Source organism: Drosophila sulfurigaster, chromosome 3 (genome assembly GCF_023558435.1).
Source record: "Drosophila sulfurigaster albostrigata strain 15112-1811.04 chromosome 3, ASM2355843v2, whole genome shotgun sequence".
NCBI classification, from domain to species: Eukaryota; Metazoa; Arthropoda; class Insecta; order Diptera; family Drosophilidae; genus Drosophila; species Drosophila sulfurigaster.
In genome coordinates this window covers 10,490,489-10,507,030 of record NC_084883.1, presented here as the reverse complement: position 1 = coordinate 10,507,030, position 16,542 = coordinate 10,490,489, and the positions used below count along the sequence as shown (strand labels likewise).

General features: G+C 34.3%; 1 protein-coding gene across 1 annotated transcript in view; it reads left to right on the top strand.

Moving 5' to 3' along the window:
• Positions 1 to 954: 954 nt before the first annotated feature.
• LOC133840724 (transcription factor HIVEP3) overlaps positions 955 to 16,542 on the top strand; it is a 61,019-nt gene continuing 45,431 nt past the window's right edge. The window contains exon 1 of the mRNA XM_062272719.1: positions 955 to 2,416. Within this exon, the coding sequence (XP_062128703.1) occupies positions 2,386 to 2,416 (31 nt within the window). The 5' untranslated portion in view covers positions 955 to 2,385. The remainder of the gene's footprint in view (positions 2,417 to 16,542) is intronic.

The following is a 16,542-nucleotide window of genomic DNA, read 5'->3' as shown; positions in this document are numbered from 1 at the left end:
AACACAATACAGAGACAAAAACGCAACGCACTTGAACTTGTTATGCGGCGTAGCACATATATCATTATTCTTTGTTTGCTTGTTGTCAGCTGTCAGCGATGAATAGACAGTCTTTACGCTTCATGAAGCCAATAAATACAGCATTTTAATTGGAAATTAACACCACTTGTAAAGTAATTCCAAAGGCTCCCAAAAGTATGCATTGTTTTCTTAGCTGATATGCTGTGTAATTTTCAAGGCACCCGAAAGTATGCAATGTTTTCTCAGCTGATAGAGTAATTTCTAAGACTCTCGAAAGTATGCAATGCTTTCTTAGTTGATAATCAATGATCGATGACTTCGAGAAATGAAATTATCTAGACTAAAAACTGTATTACCTTTATTTTACACCGTAATAATTAACTCAAATTGAATATTTTAATAACAGATTTATGACAAACGATTAGCTTACTAAACGTTGGTTTTAAATTATTAATAGAGTTGTCTGCTAATTATGAAAGCTGCAATTAGAATAAATTAAATCCAGCGGCAGCGCACATAAAATGAATTAGCAAAGCAATTTTGTACTCAAATGTGGTCTTAAAAATGTGCACACGCTGCAAAGTCACTCAAGAGAGCGAGAGAAAAAGAGTGAACAACATGCGCAAAAAGTAACTGAAAAAAAGGTAAACAAAAAGCACGATGATTGAATGCAAAGTCAAGCATTGAAACTGAATGCAAACACAATTGAAAGCAACTGTCGAGGAAGAAGAGAGAGAGAGAGCGCTAGCAAAAGTCACAACGGAAGAGCGAGTGACCGCAAAGAGAGCGCGCCAAGCAGGTTATTTGTCTTGTATGCGTGTGTGTGTGTGTGTGTCTCGCATGTTCGGCAAATGCGTTCGTGTTCGTGCAAGTGGCGCGAAGAGACCGAAGCGTTTAACTGTTAACAGCGCTCGTTGCGACTTAACATTGCCTCTTGTTTGTTCGTGAACGCTGAAGTCGACGCACGCCTCTCGTTTTCGCGCGCTTCGTTCACATTTCGTAGAGCAGCAGCGAATATCTTTCAGTTATATTAATAGAATTTACACACACACATACACACACACGTACATACACATACACACACACACAAATGCCATATTGAATGTGACACACACAAATACACACACATAGAAACGCCTGTAAATTGAAATTGATAACAAAATATATATATTGAATATATATATATATAAATTAAAGTTATTGAGTGTAAAATCTGTAAAATGGTGTAAGCGATGCACAAATTGCAATTGCAAAGCGAAAGCAAAAAAAAAATCTGTGAATATTAGCTTATCAACAAATTAAAGCGTATACGCAACGTGTTGCCGATACGACAACGACAACAACGGGAACAACAACAACGGCAACGACAGAAAAACAACAAAACAAACAAAACACGTCAGCTCATCTTTCTTTCTTTCTTTGGTTTTTTCATTCGTCATGCTTAACGCTTCAAGCTGTCTCCGTCGCACGCGCGCGGTTTAACGGTTAAACGCGGCCTACGACAACAAACAAACAAACAAACCAGCAAACGCAAGCAAACAACAACAAAGTCAAAGTAAAGAGGAAGAAGCAGCAGACGCAGTAAATCACCCCTCGGGTAAAAAGCAAAAAAAAAAAAAATAAAAAAAAATCAAAGAAACGAAACCACAATTGAATCAGCAAAAGCAAAAGGCATATCAGCAAAATAAATGAAAGTAAAACGACCACAAAACTAAAACCAAATATTTTGGAGTATTTTACACGCAACCCAACCACAAAACAACAAACATATGAATAAACGAAACGCGAAATCAACGTAATTTCAACGAAGATCGAAATCGAAATCGAAATCAATGAGAATGTTGCCAGCCATTGTATGCAAATTGCGGGCAGCCAAAAGCCATTGAGGCAACCACGTCATCATAGCGTGTAACCAGGACACTCATACGCAGTGTGGGACGGGACATGGCACGTCTATTTGTCTAGCAGCAAAACAAATAGTTCATGTAGCACACACACACACATGTGAACCAGAAGTGGCAGTGGCAACAACGGAACCAGGCCACAAACGAGTCGAGTCGAGTTGAGTCGAGTTGAGTTGTGGCAAGGCAAAGCGAGGCAACGCTGAGACGTTGCACAGCCAACGGACACGCCGGAACAAGGACAACATTTAAGCCAGCTTTTTGTATGCGTTGCGTCAAGGACATTCGCACACACACACTGAGCATATAAAATAAACATCAACATCAATCAAGTGCCACGAAATATTCACAATATTATTCCCCCATGTAGTGTGTCTGCAATAATCATAAGTAGCAGCATTCGAAGGATACGCAGCGCAAGGAATACACAGCATACGCAACAGCAACGTTGCCAGTTGCCAGGATGGCGCGACGCAAGGGCAGCGGACGTGGCAGTAAGTAACTCTCGATTTAAGCAGCAATTTTAGCCGAGTTATTAGCCAAATTAAGAAGCCAGCAGTTGTCCAGTTAGAGGCGGCAGTTGTTTGCCTCATGTTGCACGTTCAATTGACTAGTCGCAACATTTCTCTCATTTTCTCTCCGACCACTCAAATAGTACAACATCCTCATTCTTCACTTCGCAAACTTGATACAACAACTCAAGGCCACACTTGTGTAGCCACTGTGTGTGTGTGTGAGTTGTTTGAGTGTGTGTGTGTGTGTGAGTGAATGTGTGACTAAATGTGTGAGTATGTAGATGAGTCTGGGAATTTTGTAGCCTGAGGCAAGTGCGAATCCTGACTGCCGAATACCCAAGAACAGGCGCAAAGTAGGCAACGAAAATGTTTGTATTAATTTCGTTTCAAAATTAATGACAACTGAAGCTAATTATATGTGTATATCGAGATTTACATCAAAATATATTTTGCCCGTGTGCAAAAATACGAAAACAACAGAAAAACAAAACAAATCTAATGGGGGTTTTTGCTTGTTTCTTATCTCTATGTTCCATTTTACAAAAACAATATGGAAGACACTAACTAACAAAAAGGAATATGCAAGAAACCGTTATGTGGTTTTTGTATATCGCACTGCTATTTCAAAGTTCACAGCTGTATATACCAAAATTTATATTAGATATTAAATCTGCTGGAAGTGTTGCTTATAAAATTATAGCTTAGTTTCAAACTAACCATTTACAATTGCTATATTTTAGACAGGATTTTGACAGATAAATAGACAATAAATTTGCCATATCTTTATCAAGTTTTACCCTACTTTAAAAGACTAGAAGAATTATATAATAATAATAAGTAGAATAATAAGAACTACATTACTACAATATGAATAGTTTAGCCTCACTTTATATTTTATACTTTATATTTTCTTACTTCAAGAATGCGAAATTAACAATATTCAATTCAATAGACAAATCAAATCAGGATTAAAAATTCTTGATTTTTTTTTTCAATTTTTCTTTTAATCATTTATATAGATGTAGTTAAGAAATGAGAAAATTCTTGTACCTAAGAGCTTCTAGATAAGTTTTTTGATGAATGAAAATCAAAAATCTTATTTTAATAAGTTTTTAATATGAAATTCTTTTTGGAATTCTTGATATCAGAAGTTTGCAATCCCGAATTCTTCTTTCAAGAAAAAGTTCTCAACCTCAAGTTTTGAATTTTTCTATTTGAACGTAATTCTTACCTCTGTGCAATCAGATTATGATAAGTTCCTTATGCATGAAAGCTTGCTTCTAAAATATTGTTTATTCGAAGAATTTTTGCATATTTAAGTAATTGGAAAATATTAAGCGAGGACTCTCCTTGGAAGGTACAGTGGATGATACTTTTTAAGCAGGCATCTTTATAATAATGTATTATCTTGAATAATAATAATTTTATTAGAATTTTCATGCTTTTCTTAAAAGTAATTATTAATGTTAGTACCGCAATCCCAATTTTGAATCAACAAAAAGAGAAATAACACAATTTGTGGGACGTGTAAATAAATAAAGAAGTATTTCCGAGTATTTTCCGATGTGTTTAAAAAGATATCGAGCCAACCTTCCAAGAATAGATATCATTTTTAGCAATTTAATAATTTAATCGTTTAATGGACTATAACAATTTTCTGTTGTTTCTTAAAAATATGAAAACCGAAAATCCTGTTGAAAAGTTGAACTTGTAACCGAAACTCAAAAATAAGCATGTATTTGAGTTTGGATTATAAATTAAACTTTTCAAGCAAGGGTTGCCTTTGGTTTTAATAATTCATAGTGAAACAGAAGACCCGCTTTGCAACTACAGAATTACAGGGTATTGCAAGGACAAAGCGGCAACAAAAGTTCACAAGCAGGCAATAAATGCTGGGTGAAAGTATATAAACAGAGCTTAAAACACAGCGCAAACGAGATAGTGATAGAGACAAAGACAGAGAGAGAAAGAGAGAGAGGGGGAGGGTGATAGAGAATGCGTGTGCTAGAGCGAGAGCGAGAGAATGCGAATCAGGCATTTTCAATTACAGCTAAAAGATTACTTTTCTTTTTTGGGCTTTAGAACCATGGCAGCAGCGACATCTGTAAGTCAGCAACCGCAATAACAAATGCCACCCAGCCACCCACAACTAACTCAGCCTCGTCTCCCTTCCCCTCCACATCGTCCCACCCTCCCATTGGTGCCTATTACAAAGTCCACAAGTAGGCAGCAAAAGTTCTACTACAAAGTGAAATATTGTGCACATTGCAAACTATGCACAAAAACTGTGCAACAAAAAAAATATAGAGGAAAAAAAACTGCATGGGGTCGCTGGCAGCTAGGGTAGAGAAAAGGGAGTGGTGGGGAGGGGTTGAGGAAATCGTGGCTATACTTGAAACTCAACCAAGCGCGCACTTGTTACACTGCCGTCCACGCCCCAACGCAGTGCTCTGCCCTCTTGCTGTGTGTGTGTGTGTGTGTGTGTGTGTGAGTGTATCTATAAGATATATTTGCGTTTTTCCTCCATGTAGCTTGCTTGCAGCGATTCGAGGTAGCCAAAAGAGATGGCTAGATAACGTTGAAAGGGGGCAAGGCGAAAGAGAGCAAGCGCAAAAAGAGTGGCGAGAGAAAGGGGGAAGGAGAGGGGAAGGGGAAAGGGGAAAGGGGAAAGGTGGCACTCGGTTCATGCATAAAACATGCAACTGACTCTGACGCAGTTCAGCTCCGCTTCGTTTTATCATTTTGCAGCTGCTGCTTTGGCTGCTGCTGGCGTCGACAGCGCTGCAAATGTTGGGGATTCCCTTACGTAATCCCCAAGCGCACACAAAAGGCAAAACAGACACACACATTCAACGCTCTGTACGCTGCAGCTGCGAAGCGTTTTCGAAAAGAGAAACGACAAACAAAAACAAAATGAGAAAAAATACAAAATACAAAAAAAAGTGAAGAAAAAGCAACAAGAGCTAAAGAAAAACAAGATACAAAATAAAAACACAAGCAGCCACACGAGGCTGGGGCCTCATGTAATGGCCTGAAAATCAAGCTTGCCACAGCGTCATGAACTTTTGGCGCTCACCCACACACACACACACATACATAGATATATGTACATATACACATAACTTGTTGTCAACAAAGATACAAGCACAAGCGTTCAACTTTTACGAACGCGCAGCCCACAGCGCGCAGATACTTTTGACAGCACACAACTCTGGCAACTGTTGCGGTGCCATTTGATGGGGCGAGAACTGGGAGGGAGCAAAAGTAAGAAGTGAGGAGGGAGGAGGGGGGAGGGAGAATATGAAGCCAGGTCGTTTTAGATAGACAACACTCAAACCGACCGAATCTTTACTGTTGCGCCCCTTGTTAGCTACAGCCTCAACCTACTCGTATTAACAAGAAGTTTGCAACACAATTTTGAGGCACTAAACGAATCTGCGCTACTCTCAAGCAATTTGCGAGATTAAACATCTACTATATAAAATATAGAGAAATTTAATAGATGAGTTTGGTATTATTTGACAATTTCAGTATTAAAAAAAAAACTGTTAAAAATGATTTGTTTATTTTAAAGTATTTAATTTTAAGACAGCATATTATTTGACAATATCAGTATTAAAAAAAAACTATTTAAAATGATTTGTTTATTTGAAGACATATTAAAGACACTATATTATTTGGTAATTTCAGTATTAAAAAATACTATTTAAAATGATATATTTAATTGAAGAGATTTTTATGTGAGAGCATATTATTTGGCAATTTCAGTATTAAAAAATTTCTATTTAAAATTATTTGTTTATTTGAAGACATGTTAAAGACACCATTCTTATATTATTTGACAATTTCAGTATTAAAAAATACTATTTGAAGGCATTAAATATGCGAATTTTTGGAAATTTTAGAATCAAAAAATACTAGGTATTTAAAATGATTTGTTTATTTGAATGTATTTAATGTGTCAGTAAATTTTTTTTGGCAATTTCAGTATTACAAAAATATATATGAAATTGATGGTATTTAATATGACAGCTTATTATATTGCAAATTCAGTATTAATAAAATACTATTTAAAATTATGTATTTAATTGAAGAGATTTTTATGTGAGAGCATATTATTTTGCAATTTTAGTATTAAAAAAGTACTGAAATGATTTGTTTAATTAAAGGAATTTAATATGGCATCAAATTATGCAAGGCAGCATGTGTTAACTCATAGAAATACAGGAGCAAATTAATTTCTTAATTTCTACTAAACAATTTCAACTATATGAAAATTTTAACAATTTTAATTCTAAGAAGATTAGCCCAACAAATAAAAAGTAAAGAGTACAGTTGCCAAATTAGTTATGTTATATTACATTAATTAATAAAATAGCTATCCCTTGATACAATAAAAGTTAAATTTGATTGGTATATTACACCATTTTGTTTGGTGAAATTTTATTGATTTGATTTCCTTAACAGTCTATTCTATGAGCTAAAACTGAACTTAAACATTTATTTTTATTCAAATAGCTTTACGTAAAATATAAAATAATGAAGGGTATAGGACTGTTTTTAAAAGATAAAGCTAACAAATATTTTTTACCTTTTCTTTATCATATTTGTTTCTAACATAGAATTAAATTCAATGATACAAATTGCATAGCCCGAGGCTTCAGAAATATTAACCATATTTACATTACATTGTATTTGTTTTGTGTAAAAAATAGAACGTGATACTACGTTCGTGCGTTAAACTTGAAATCTAAAATTATGAATTATATTTTTTCCAATGGTAAAATTCATTAATTTTAAGCATTTCTTGTTAAATATTTATCTATCAAATAATTAAATTTTAAATAACAAATTCCCACAAACAGAGAATACTGATAAAATACTGTATTTAATCCACACTAAACTAAACTTAACTAAACGGAAACTCCTGTAAAGCAAAAGAAGAAGTGTATAAAAATATTGGCACGCGTTCCGTAAAACGTCAAGTTAAAGCCATAAGCTAGTATACCCGTTAATCTGCATAGATTGTTGCCGTGCAACATTTGCAGATACTTTGTGTGCGCCCTGCGAGAACTCTGTCGTTACAAGTTGACTGTGGCAAGAAGCGGCGACGGCGACGGCGATGGAGACGGCGGCATTCTTATGCCTCGCTGCCCACGCGCCACTTTGCCACAACTCACAGCCAACTGGGAGCATGGCTAACACTGCGAGTGTGTGTGTATAAGTGTGTGTGTGCGGATCTGAGTACATTCGCAAAGCAAGTAACAAGCAAAAAAAGATACAAAGTCTGTATCTAGATACTCACGCAGCAGCAAGGCGCAACATGTTCAAAGCGAATGGAACACTTAAGCTGACTTTGGCTTTGCTTATAATCTTTCCCGTTGTCTTTGTTGCTGTTGTTGCTGATGGAGGGGGAGGGGGGGGGAAGTCTTCCCTGTTGCCATATTTCGCATTCGCTTTTGGCCAACGTTCTGTGTCACTAACTACGTCAAAATTAAAATAGACTTTGGCCCGGGGAATGCTTTTGCCTTTTGCTTTTGCCTTCCTCTCCCACTCTGACTCTCTCTTTCTCTCTGGCTGTGTGTCTTTGCTGTTTCACGTGCTGCTCTTCTGTTCCTTTCCCTTGTCATTCCTTTCTGCCTTTGCTGTTTTGTTGCCTTTGCCTTTGCCTTTGCCTTGACTGTGTGTTTGCCCATTGTGCTGATAATTTATGTTTTGCTTGAGGAGCTTCAAGGAGAACACTGTGAAGGGGCATAGACGAAGACCTTGCTCGACTCTTGGGCGTCTCTGTTTGCCTCATTCGCAATTCCTTCTTTGTTTTTCCTTTACTCCCCGATGGTGTTGTTGTCGTCATCATCGTGATTGTTGTTGTTGTTGCTATTCTGTTACCTTTTCTAGCGCATTTGCTGCCTCTTTGTTTTGCGTTTCCTTTGGCAACTTTTGTCTCGCATTCCATTCCAAGTAAAAGGGCTTTTGGTTTTTGTGAGTGATTCACTTTATACATAGTTTCACTTCTTCTTTCTCCACCGTTCCTGTCCCCCTCCTCTATTTAGACAATTGGGGGTGGTTTTTGGCTTCTTTAAATTCGCTTTCGCCCTTCCTCTTCAGCCTTTATCGCATATCTAAATACATATTTACCCCGACATTCAAAGCGTAACTGTAACTGGGTCTAGGTGTGGTTATGTGAATGCCTCAATGGCCAGTTAGCTAATGGAAAAACTGTGCAAATTGCTCACTTGTAAGGTTGCCCCCTTGATGATCTAATAGACCACCTCCCCCCACCCACCCCATCACTCGAGGAGCTCAAAGTGTGCAGAAATCCTTCGGGGTGCTCATAGAGAAGTCTCAGTTGAGTGATTGAATTCACGAAGAACTTTAAATGTTCCACACGTAGGCAAAAATATTATTATATCTCTCAAACATTTCATAATTAAGGCTACAAAGTATGAAAACTGCAGTGAAGTGCACAATAAAAGCAAAATAGTCAAAATATACTAAAAATACTAAGAAAATATCGGTATACGAAATATAGCTTGTGATATCGATAATAACACTAAGAAGAAAAAATTATTGATTGTGATATCGATCATATTTACTTTCTAGTATTTTTGGTATATTTCATCGATAATACTGAGCTTCGATACTGTCGATAATATTTATTTCTATTCTCTTTAAACATACTTAATGAATGAATAAAAACAAAACAATACAAAATAATGAATTATTTGTGAAAGATCATTGATAAAGAAGTGTTTGATTTAGTATTATAATTATGTACGATACGATCATTTTTGTTTGTAGTAGAATTTTTTTTATTTTATTGTGTTTTTCTTTCACATTTTCGAATCGTTTATCAAATAGAATTTAAATTTTGACATCAGATAAGCAAAAACCGTATTAAGGAATAAGTATTGTTATAAAATATAATCTTTTACAAACATAGTTCCATAACAACGCAATAAGTTGAGGACAAGCAAATAAGCTCAATGCAATAAATAATCAATTTATAAACGCTGAGCTAATACATATCAAGCAGTGTTCAATTTATCAATTTAATCACACAATTAACGATCACAGCACGATTAATCGTAACTAAATTGATACTGATACATATAACTGATTACATACGTTAACAATTTCTCACGTAACCCTATTAAATTTAATAAACTTTGTACAAACTATTCGATAAATATGCAAACGAGCAAGACTATTCTCAGTCCCTTCTCTTCTTAGTCATTGGATAAAAAGGTTCTCGAACTTACTTCAAATAAAAAAGCACTCGAAAGCCATTGAGAACCCCAAAAATAGAACTGGTTCCATGGCATGTCCTGGTCATAAACAAGCCCCATTTTTCTCCCCATCTTCAGACCAAATGCCTCCCGAAAATTCCAGTCTTTAAGCAACTGTTTGTTGTAAGCAGCAGCAGCAACAGCAGTGGCAGCCACGCCCAGAAAATTTACAAGCAAGAGCAACGGCTAAAATAAAATAAAATAAAAAAAGGTCATGGCAGTCGGGCCGAAAGTGGCAAGCAGGCAAAAAATAAAATGAAATAAAATAAAAATAAAAGCAGCAAAATAAAAAGAAAATGTGAAACAAAATCAGCTCCGGCAATAAGCCAAAATAAAACCTCATACCTGTGTTTTTTTTCTGTAGAGCAGCAGGCAACAGCAACCTGCAACAAACAAAACAAGAAGAAACACAAAAAAAACGACAACAAAATAAACACAACAACACAACGAAACGCAAAATAAAATGCCAAAAAGAAATTAAGGAAAATGTTGGCAGCAGTCAAAAGCGGAAAAACAAGCAGCCAAAGAGTGAGCCAACGAGTGTAAAAATACAAGTGTTGTATGTGTGTGTGTGTATGTGTATGAGTGAGTGTATTCATTTGCACTCACACCCACATAACACTCACGCACACGCAGAGTCTATGAAAGCGCAGGGCTTCCCCAAATGATAAAGTTTTATTTGCCTTTGCGGGAGCACATTGAATTTCTGTGTGGCAGCAACGACGTCAGCACGAAACATTCAACATTCAACGACGCCCCCAATGGGGCAAGCTCATCATCGTCTTCCATATGCCGATGATGATGTTCATGTTCCTGCTGCTGCTGCTAACGATGATGATGATGATGATGTTGATGATGACGTTGCTGTTCGACAGTCAGTCACCGCAGCAGGCAGGAGAGCAAATGAAACCAACTCGACCAACCAACCACCCACAGCAACAATGAAAGCAAGCTCTTCAAACAGGGTCAACGCGACTGCCAAAGACCCTGTAAAAGAACCCAATCTATTCATGCTCAAATAATTATGAGGATTGAGTTGCTTGGCAATCTTCATTCAAAATATATTTCAAAATATTTATGAGGATTGAGTTGCTTGGCAATCTTTATTCAAAATATGTTTGCCAAAAATTAAAAAATGTGCTTTTTACAGCAATTTCATTTATTTTATTTATTTTGCTTCAAATATTTATGAGGATTCAAGTAAACAGTGCTTGGTAATATTCATTAAAAATAAAAATATGCTTATCACCTCAATTTCATGGCAAATTCATTTATCTACATTGAGAGTCAAAATAAACTGTTGCATCGAACCAAATCTATTTAAAAATATATCAAACAAATTTCAATATATGTATACTTCAAAATATATGAATAATTCTAAATCTGTCATTATTAAAAAAAAAGATAGTTTAAAGTTGTCATATTGGATTGAGTCACTTTCTCAATTATGAACATTTTTTAATATTACTAAATATTTTAAAAGAAATTGTAATGTTTGAACAATCATTATAAATATGTAAAAAAAAAAAAAAACCATAAAAGCAAATTCCAAATCATAATAAAATCTGAGCCAGTGCTTTAAAAATACGTTAGTGTTAACTTAAATTATTTGTGGCCCTAAATAAATAATCATAAAGTATCATTTTAGTTAGCAAGTATTTACTGAAATTATCTATTGCAATTTATTTTTCTGTTTTAATACTTTAACATTTCTGATTTATTATCATTTATTTCCATTAACTTTTAATACCTTAACTTCTGCGGTAATTGAGCTTGTTTCCTTCGACTCTCTGGTCAGCCTAACATATCCTGTTTGAACCTCATTTGGCCACGGGGTGTAGAAAGCTTAACACAAATGAGTGGGCAACTCTAAGTGGGAGAGACACAGCAGGGGGGCATAGAGAAAGAGAGAGAGAGACACGAGTGAATGTGGGTGTGTGTGCGTGAAAGAGAGAGGCAAGCAGAAGTAGAAGTAGCACAGCTAGGAAACCTCGACGTGGCCAATCCCTTGGATATTTGTTGTTGCTGTGCAAAAGTTGCTCGACAACAGCAACGGCAACGGCAACGACCGTGAAAGGCCATTTGCCTTCTACTCGTTGTGTGTGTGTGTGTGTGTGTGTGTGTTGGGGGTTTCTATCACTGTATCCGTGTGTGTGGCAAGGATAACCTAATACATTTTTTTGTTGCCTTAGGACGTGTCGGAATTTACTCGTGTATCTGAATGCGTTGCGGGTCGTATCTGCGTATCTACGTAACTACGAACATATCTTCTGCTTCTGCTGCGTATCTGTAACTGAGCAAGTGGCATTTGGAGCATTCTGTACGTGTTTTCCCAGCACTTGGCCGTACGTCCTTTTAACCGGATTTGCCATTCCGATTTACGGGGGGTTCTCCTTTGCTTTTTACAATATTTTATTCTTTTTCTTCTTTTTTTTTTGCCTTTTTCTCTTCATTTTCTCACCCCAGTTGTTGCTGTTCTGTTCTGTTCTTGTTAGACCAGCTGCTGGCAAAATACTTCTTTTGTAATTGAGGCGCATAATTTGAGAAATATTTCAACTTTTATTTTCGCCAAGTATTTCTGCGTTTCATTTAACCTACGTCATTATAGCGAAAAGGCGCCAGCTTCAAATTTGCAAAACACATTCAAAGTCAAAATCAAATAGCACTTTAATTAATTTGCTATTAGAAATTATCTCTCAGCTAAGCTTGCGAAAAACAATTGCGAAATTCTCGCAAATGTATCTACAAGTAGCAAATATATTTCAATTTCCCACTTTGAACGCCCCATCGATAACCTCTCTCCCAAATAGTTCAATGCTAAGCGCGGTCAACGGCGCCACAAAAATCCATTTTGTATAATCATCAGCATAAATACTTTGAATACGTATATTTATTTTGCAATCAATGAGAATATCGCTAATCAGCGAATGTAAATTGAATATAATAACAAGCTTTGCGCTCACAATGATTTGCTGATTTAATTATTATTGAATTGTTAAGGAAAGTTTGGTATACTTAAGCAATCTGTTTATTAAAGCTTGCCAATAATTTGGTAAAATAATTAGAAATAAAACGTTACACAACATTGAAATATTTCATTATTTAACGTGAATTCGTAAATAAAATATTAAATTAATAAAAAGCTCTGCTCTTATAATGATGATTTATTGAGTTGTTAGTATTTTATTTAGTATTTTTAAACAGAAGAATTACTACGAAGAGAGTGAGAGAGTAATAAAAAGCATAACTTTCATGAAGATGACTTTTATTTAAGCTTATTTAGTATTTACTGAGTTTTTAGTATTTTTTTAGTAATTTTAAGCCAAATAATTACCACGAAGAGGGAGTACTTTATTTTCTTTATTATACAAATTTTAATCAAAATCTGGAATACTTAAGAAATCTATGTATATATAACAGCTTGTCATTAAAATGGTTTAAGAATAAGGAATTCAACGTGAAACCATAATAATTTTGTTATTTACTTATTTAGAATTTACTGACGTTTTTGTATTTTATTTGGTGTTCTTATATTCTATTCTATAATATTAAATATACCAAAAGTTTTTATTTCATAATGATTTTTTTATTTGTGCTTATTTAGTTTTGACAGAATTTTTAGTATTTTATTTAGTATTTTAAAATGTTTTTATTTGAGCTTATTTCGTGTTTACAGAATTTTTAGTATTTTATTTAGTATTTTAAAAATAAAAAATATCAAGAAGAGAGAAAAGCTTTACTTTTATTATTATAAAATTGTTAAAAAATATAATTTAGGACACTTAAGATGTCCCAATATCAAGTTTGCGTCATATATTAAAGCTTGCCGTTAAATATTCACATTTTTACACATACACAAATTTTAAAGCCAATTAAATTTTTAACATAAAAATATGTAAGTTCAAGTATAAAAAATATACCGTAAATATAATATATTTACAAAACTCAACATATTGTGATATTCACTTATTTCTTATATACATTTATCTTTTGTATATACTTTATAAAGACCAATATACCCACTTCAAGTGCGTTTGCAGGGTATGCTGACGTAGTTCGCTGACTAACTGATAACCTGAGAGTTGTTCTAAATATTTCTTGTGGCTGGCATCCAATACTCAAATCATTTGAATGACGAATGTGATTTAAAATAAATTGTGTGGATATTTAACAAGAATGTTTATAGTGTTCAAAACTGTTGAGTTGAGACAGCAACATTCTTGAAGTTCCCCAAAAATCGAATCAATTTCAATCAGGAATTCACACGAGTAACGGGAATCGACAAATAGTGAACTACTCGTATTTATAATGTCGATTTCCCATTTGTAGCGCCAAAAAATACAAGAAGATATAACAAACAACTAATGCGACTCGTCCGATTGTCTGGCAATGTAGAAAACAAACAAATTTTCCATGATATTGACTTAAATTGAGCATTTTGAGTCATTTCAGGTATCAATTTCGAAATAAAATGGCAAAACTAACAGAGCCAACAAAAGCGAGCAACAAGAATAACAAACACTTGTCTGTGGCGTCACTTCGTCGCCCCACAAAATAAAAAGACAACACACAAAAAACAACAAAAAAACAAAACAGAAAATGAAAAAAGAGAAGAAAAATGTTTACGATATTTATTTCAGTTTTTATTTTCTTCTCTTTGTGGATCTGCGCAAATACATGAAAATCAAAAACGTGTTGAATAGCAGCAACAACAACAATAAAACACTATTCAATTATATTCAACGAAACTCAACTTCTAAGCACAGCACGGGGAAAAAAACAAACCAAATACTATATATATGAATAAAATACAAACAACGAAAAACCAAAAAAACAGAAAAGAAAAAAAAAACGATGGCATCACGTCATACCGGTTTTAGCCATCGTCGCATTGGTTTGGCCATCGTTTAGGCTTGTTGCTGAAACCAAAATATGGGGGAAGCTCACGAAAGAATAAATAAAACCAAACCAAACCCAGACCCGAAATGAAACATCGAGAGACAAACACGCGCGCGCGGACTTCGTCTGTGAATTGGGGCCCAAAGTGCTTCCACATGGTTGTGGTCTAAGCCAGCTCAGAAGGGGTTTAGGCCAATAACACATACATGTATATGTGAAGAAGTTTGTGCGACAACCAACTCTTAAGTAATAGAGAATAATTCGCAGTATCATATTGTTTAAAAATGCTAAATGAAAAATAAGTATTATATATAAAATTTAGTACTCTCTTTGTGGTAATTATTTTGTTTAAAAATACTAAATAAAATACTAAAAACTCAATGATTACTAAATAAGCACAAATAAAAATTTAATTAAAATACATTTATATTTAATTTTATTTATAATTCCTTATTGTCCATTTAGTATTATGAAACAAAATAATTATTGTGAACCATTAATTACGAGTATTTCACAATTATGTTTTTATATCCCGCTACCCATAGGGTAGAAGGGTATTATAACTTTGTGCCGGCAGGAAATGTATGTAACAGGTAGAAGGAGGCATCTCCGACCCTATAAAGTATATATATTCTTGATCAGCGTATATTTTTAGTATTTTCGGTATATTTTGAAAATGATACCACAATATTTTGCCTTTATTAAAAATGGATAGCGGGTATCTCACAGTCGAGCACACTCGACTGTAACTTTCTTACTTGTTTTTGATTTAGTATTTTTATGATCCTATTATACAATAATTACTGAGATTTTAGTATTTTTAAACAAAATAATTACTTTGAAAAAAGCGAAACATATTTTATTTTTATAAATTTTACATTTATATATAATTTAGTATTTAAACAAAAATAATAATAACAACGTTGCGACTTATTCTATTAGATATTTTCTATTTAGTAGTTTTAATCAAAATAATACTACGAACTATGAACATTAACTTCCTTTATATATTATTAGTATTTTATTTAGTATTTTTTTAAACAAAATAGTTACCATAGAAATAGAGAGAACTCTATTTTATATTTATATAATATATAAACAATTTTTAGTATTTTTAAAAAAATAATATTATGAACAATGCTAGTTATCCTCTTACATATAATTAATTTGGTTTTTGTGATCAACATAATTGTTGTTAATACTAAGAACTACAAAAATTCTCTTCATATATACATTTTCAGTATTTTTAAACAAAAAAATACTAGGAACAATGTTAGTTATCATCTTATATATAATTAATTTAGCATTTTTTATCAATATAATTGTTGTTAATACTATGAACTACGAAAATTATCTTCATATATACATTTGAAGTATTTTTAAACAAATTCATACTATGAAAAATGCTAATTATTCTTATTTAGTATTTTTAATCAAAATAATGCTATAAACTTGGAAAATTCTCTTCTTACGTTCTATTTCTCCCCTTTTGCACCATGTCACTGATTCTAAGTCTCTGCATGCTCTGGGCCAAGTTACTCCTAACAAAGAAAAAAAAAAAAAAAAAAAAATACGTAGCACAATTCTTGCGTCAAATGGCCAAACTGGCAAGTTAACCTGTTCCCAGCTGTGTTTGTCTCTCTCTCTCTCTCGCAGTTAACACAGTCAGTATATATGTGTGTGTGTGGTATAAAAGTTTATAAAAATGATTTCAGAGTTGCCCGCTTGTCTCGCAATAGATAGCCGCACCCACACACAAGCTTTAGTCAGTTGCCGTGTCAAATATTAGCACAGAATCATTTCGGAATGACAGCAACCAGGCAGCAGGCGCACCTCATTGCCCCTCCCCTCCCTCCCCACTCCCTCACTCCTCCTACCGCCCCCTCGAACTTCCTGCCTAGCTCTTTAAGCTGTTGT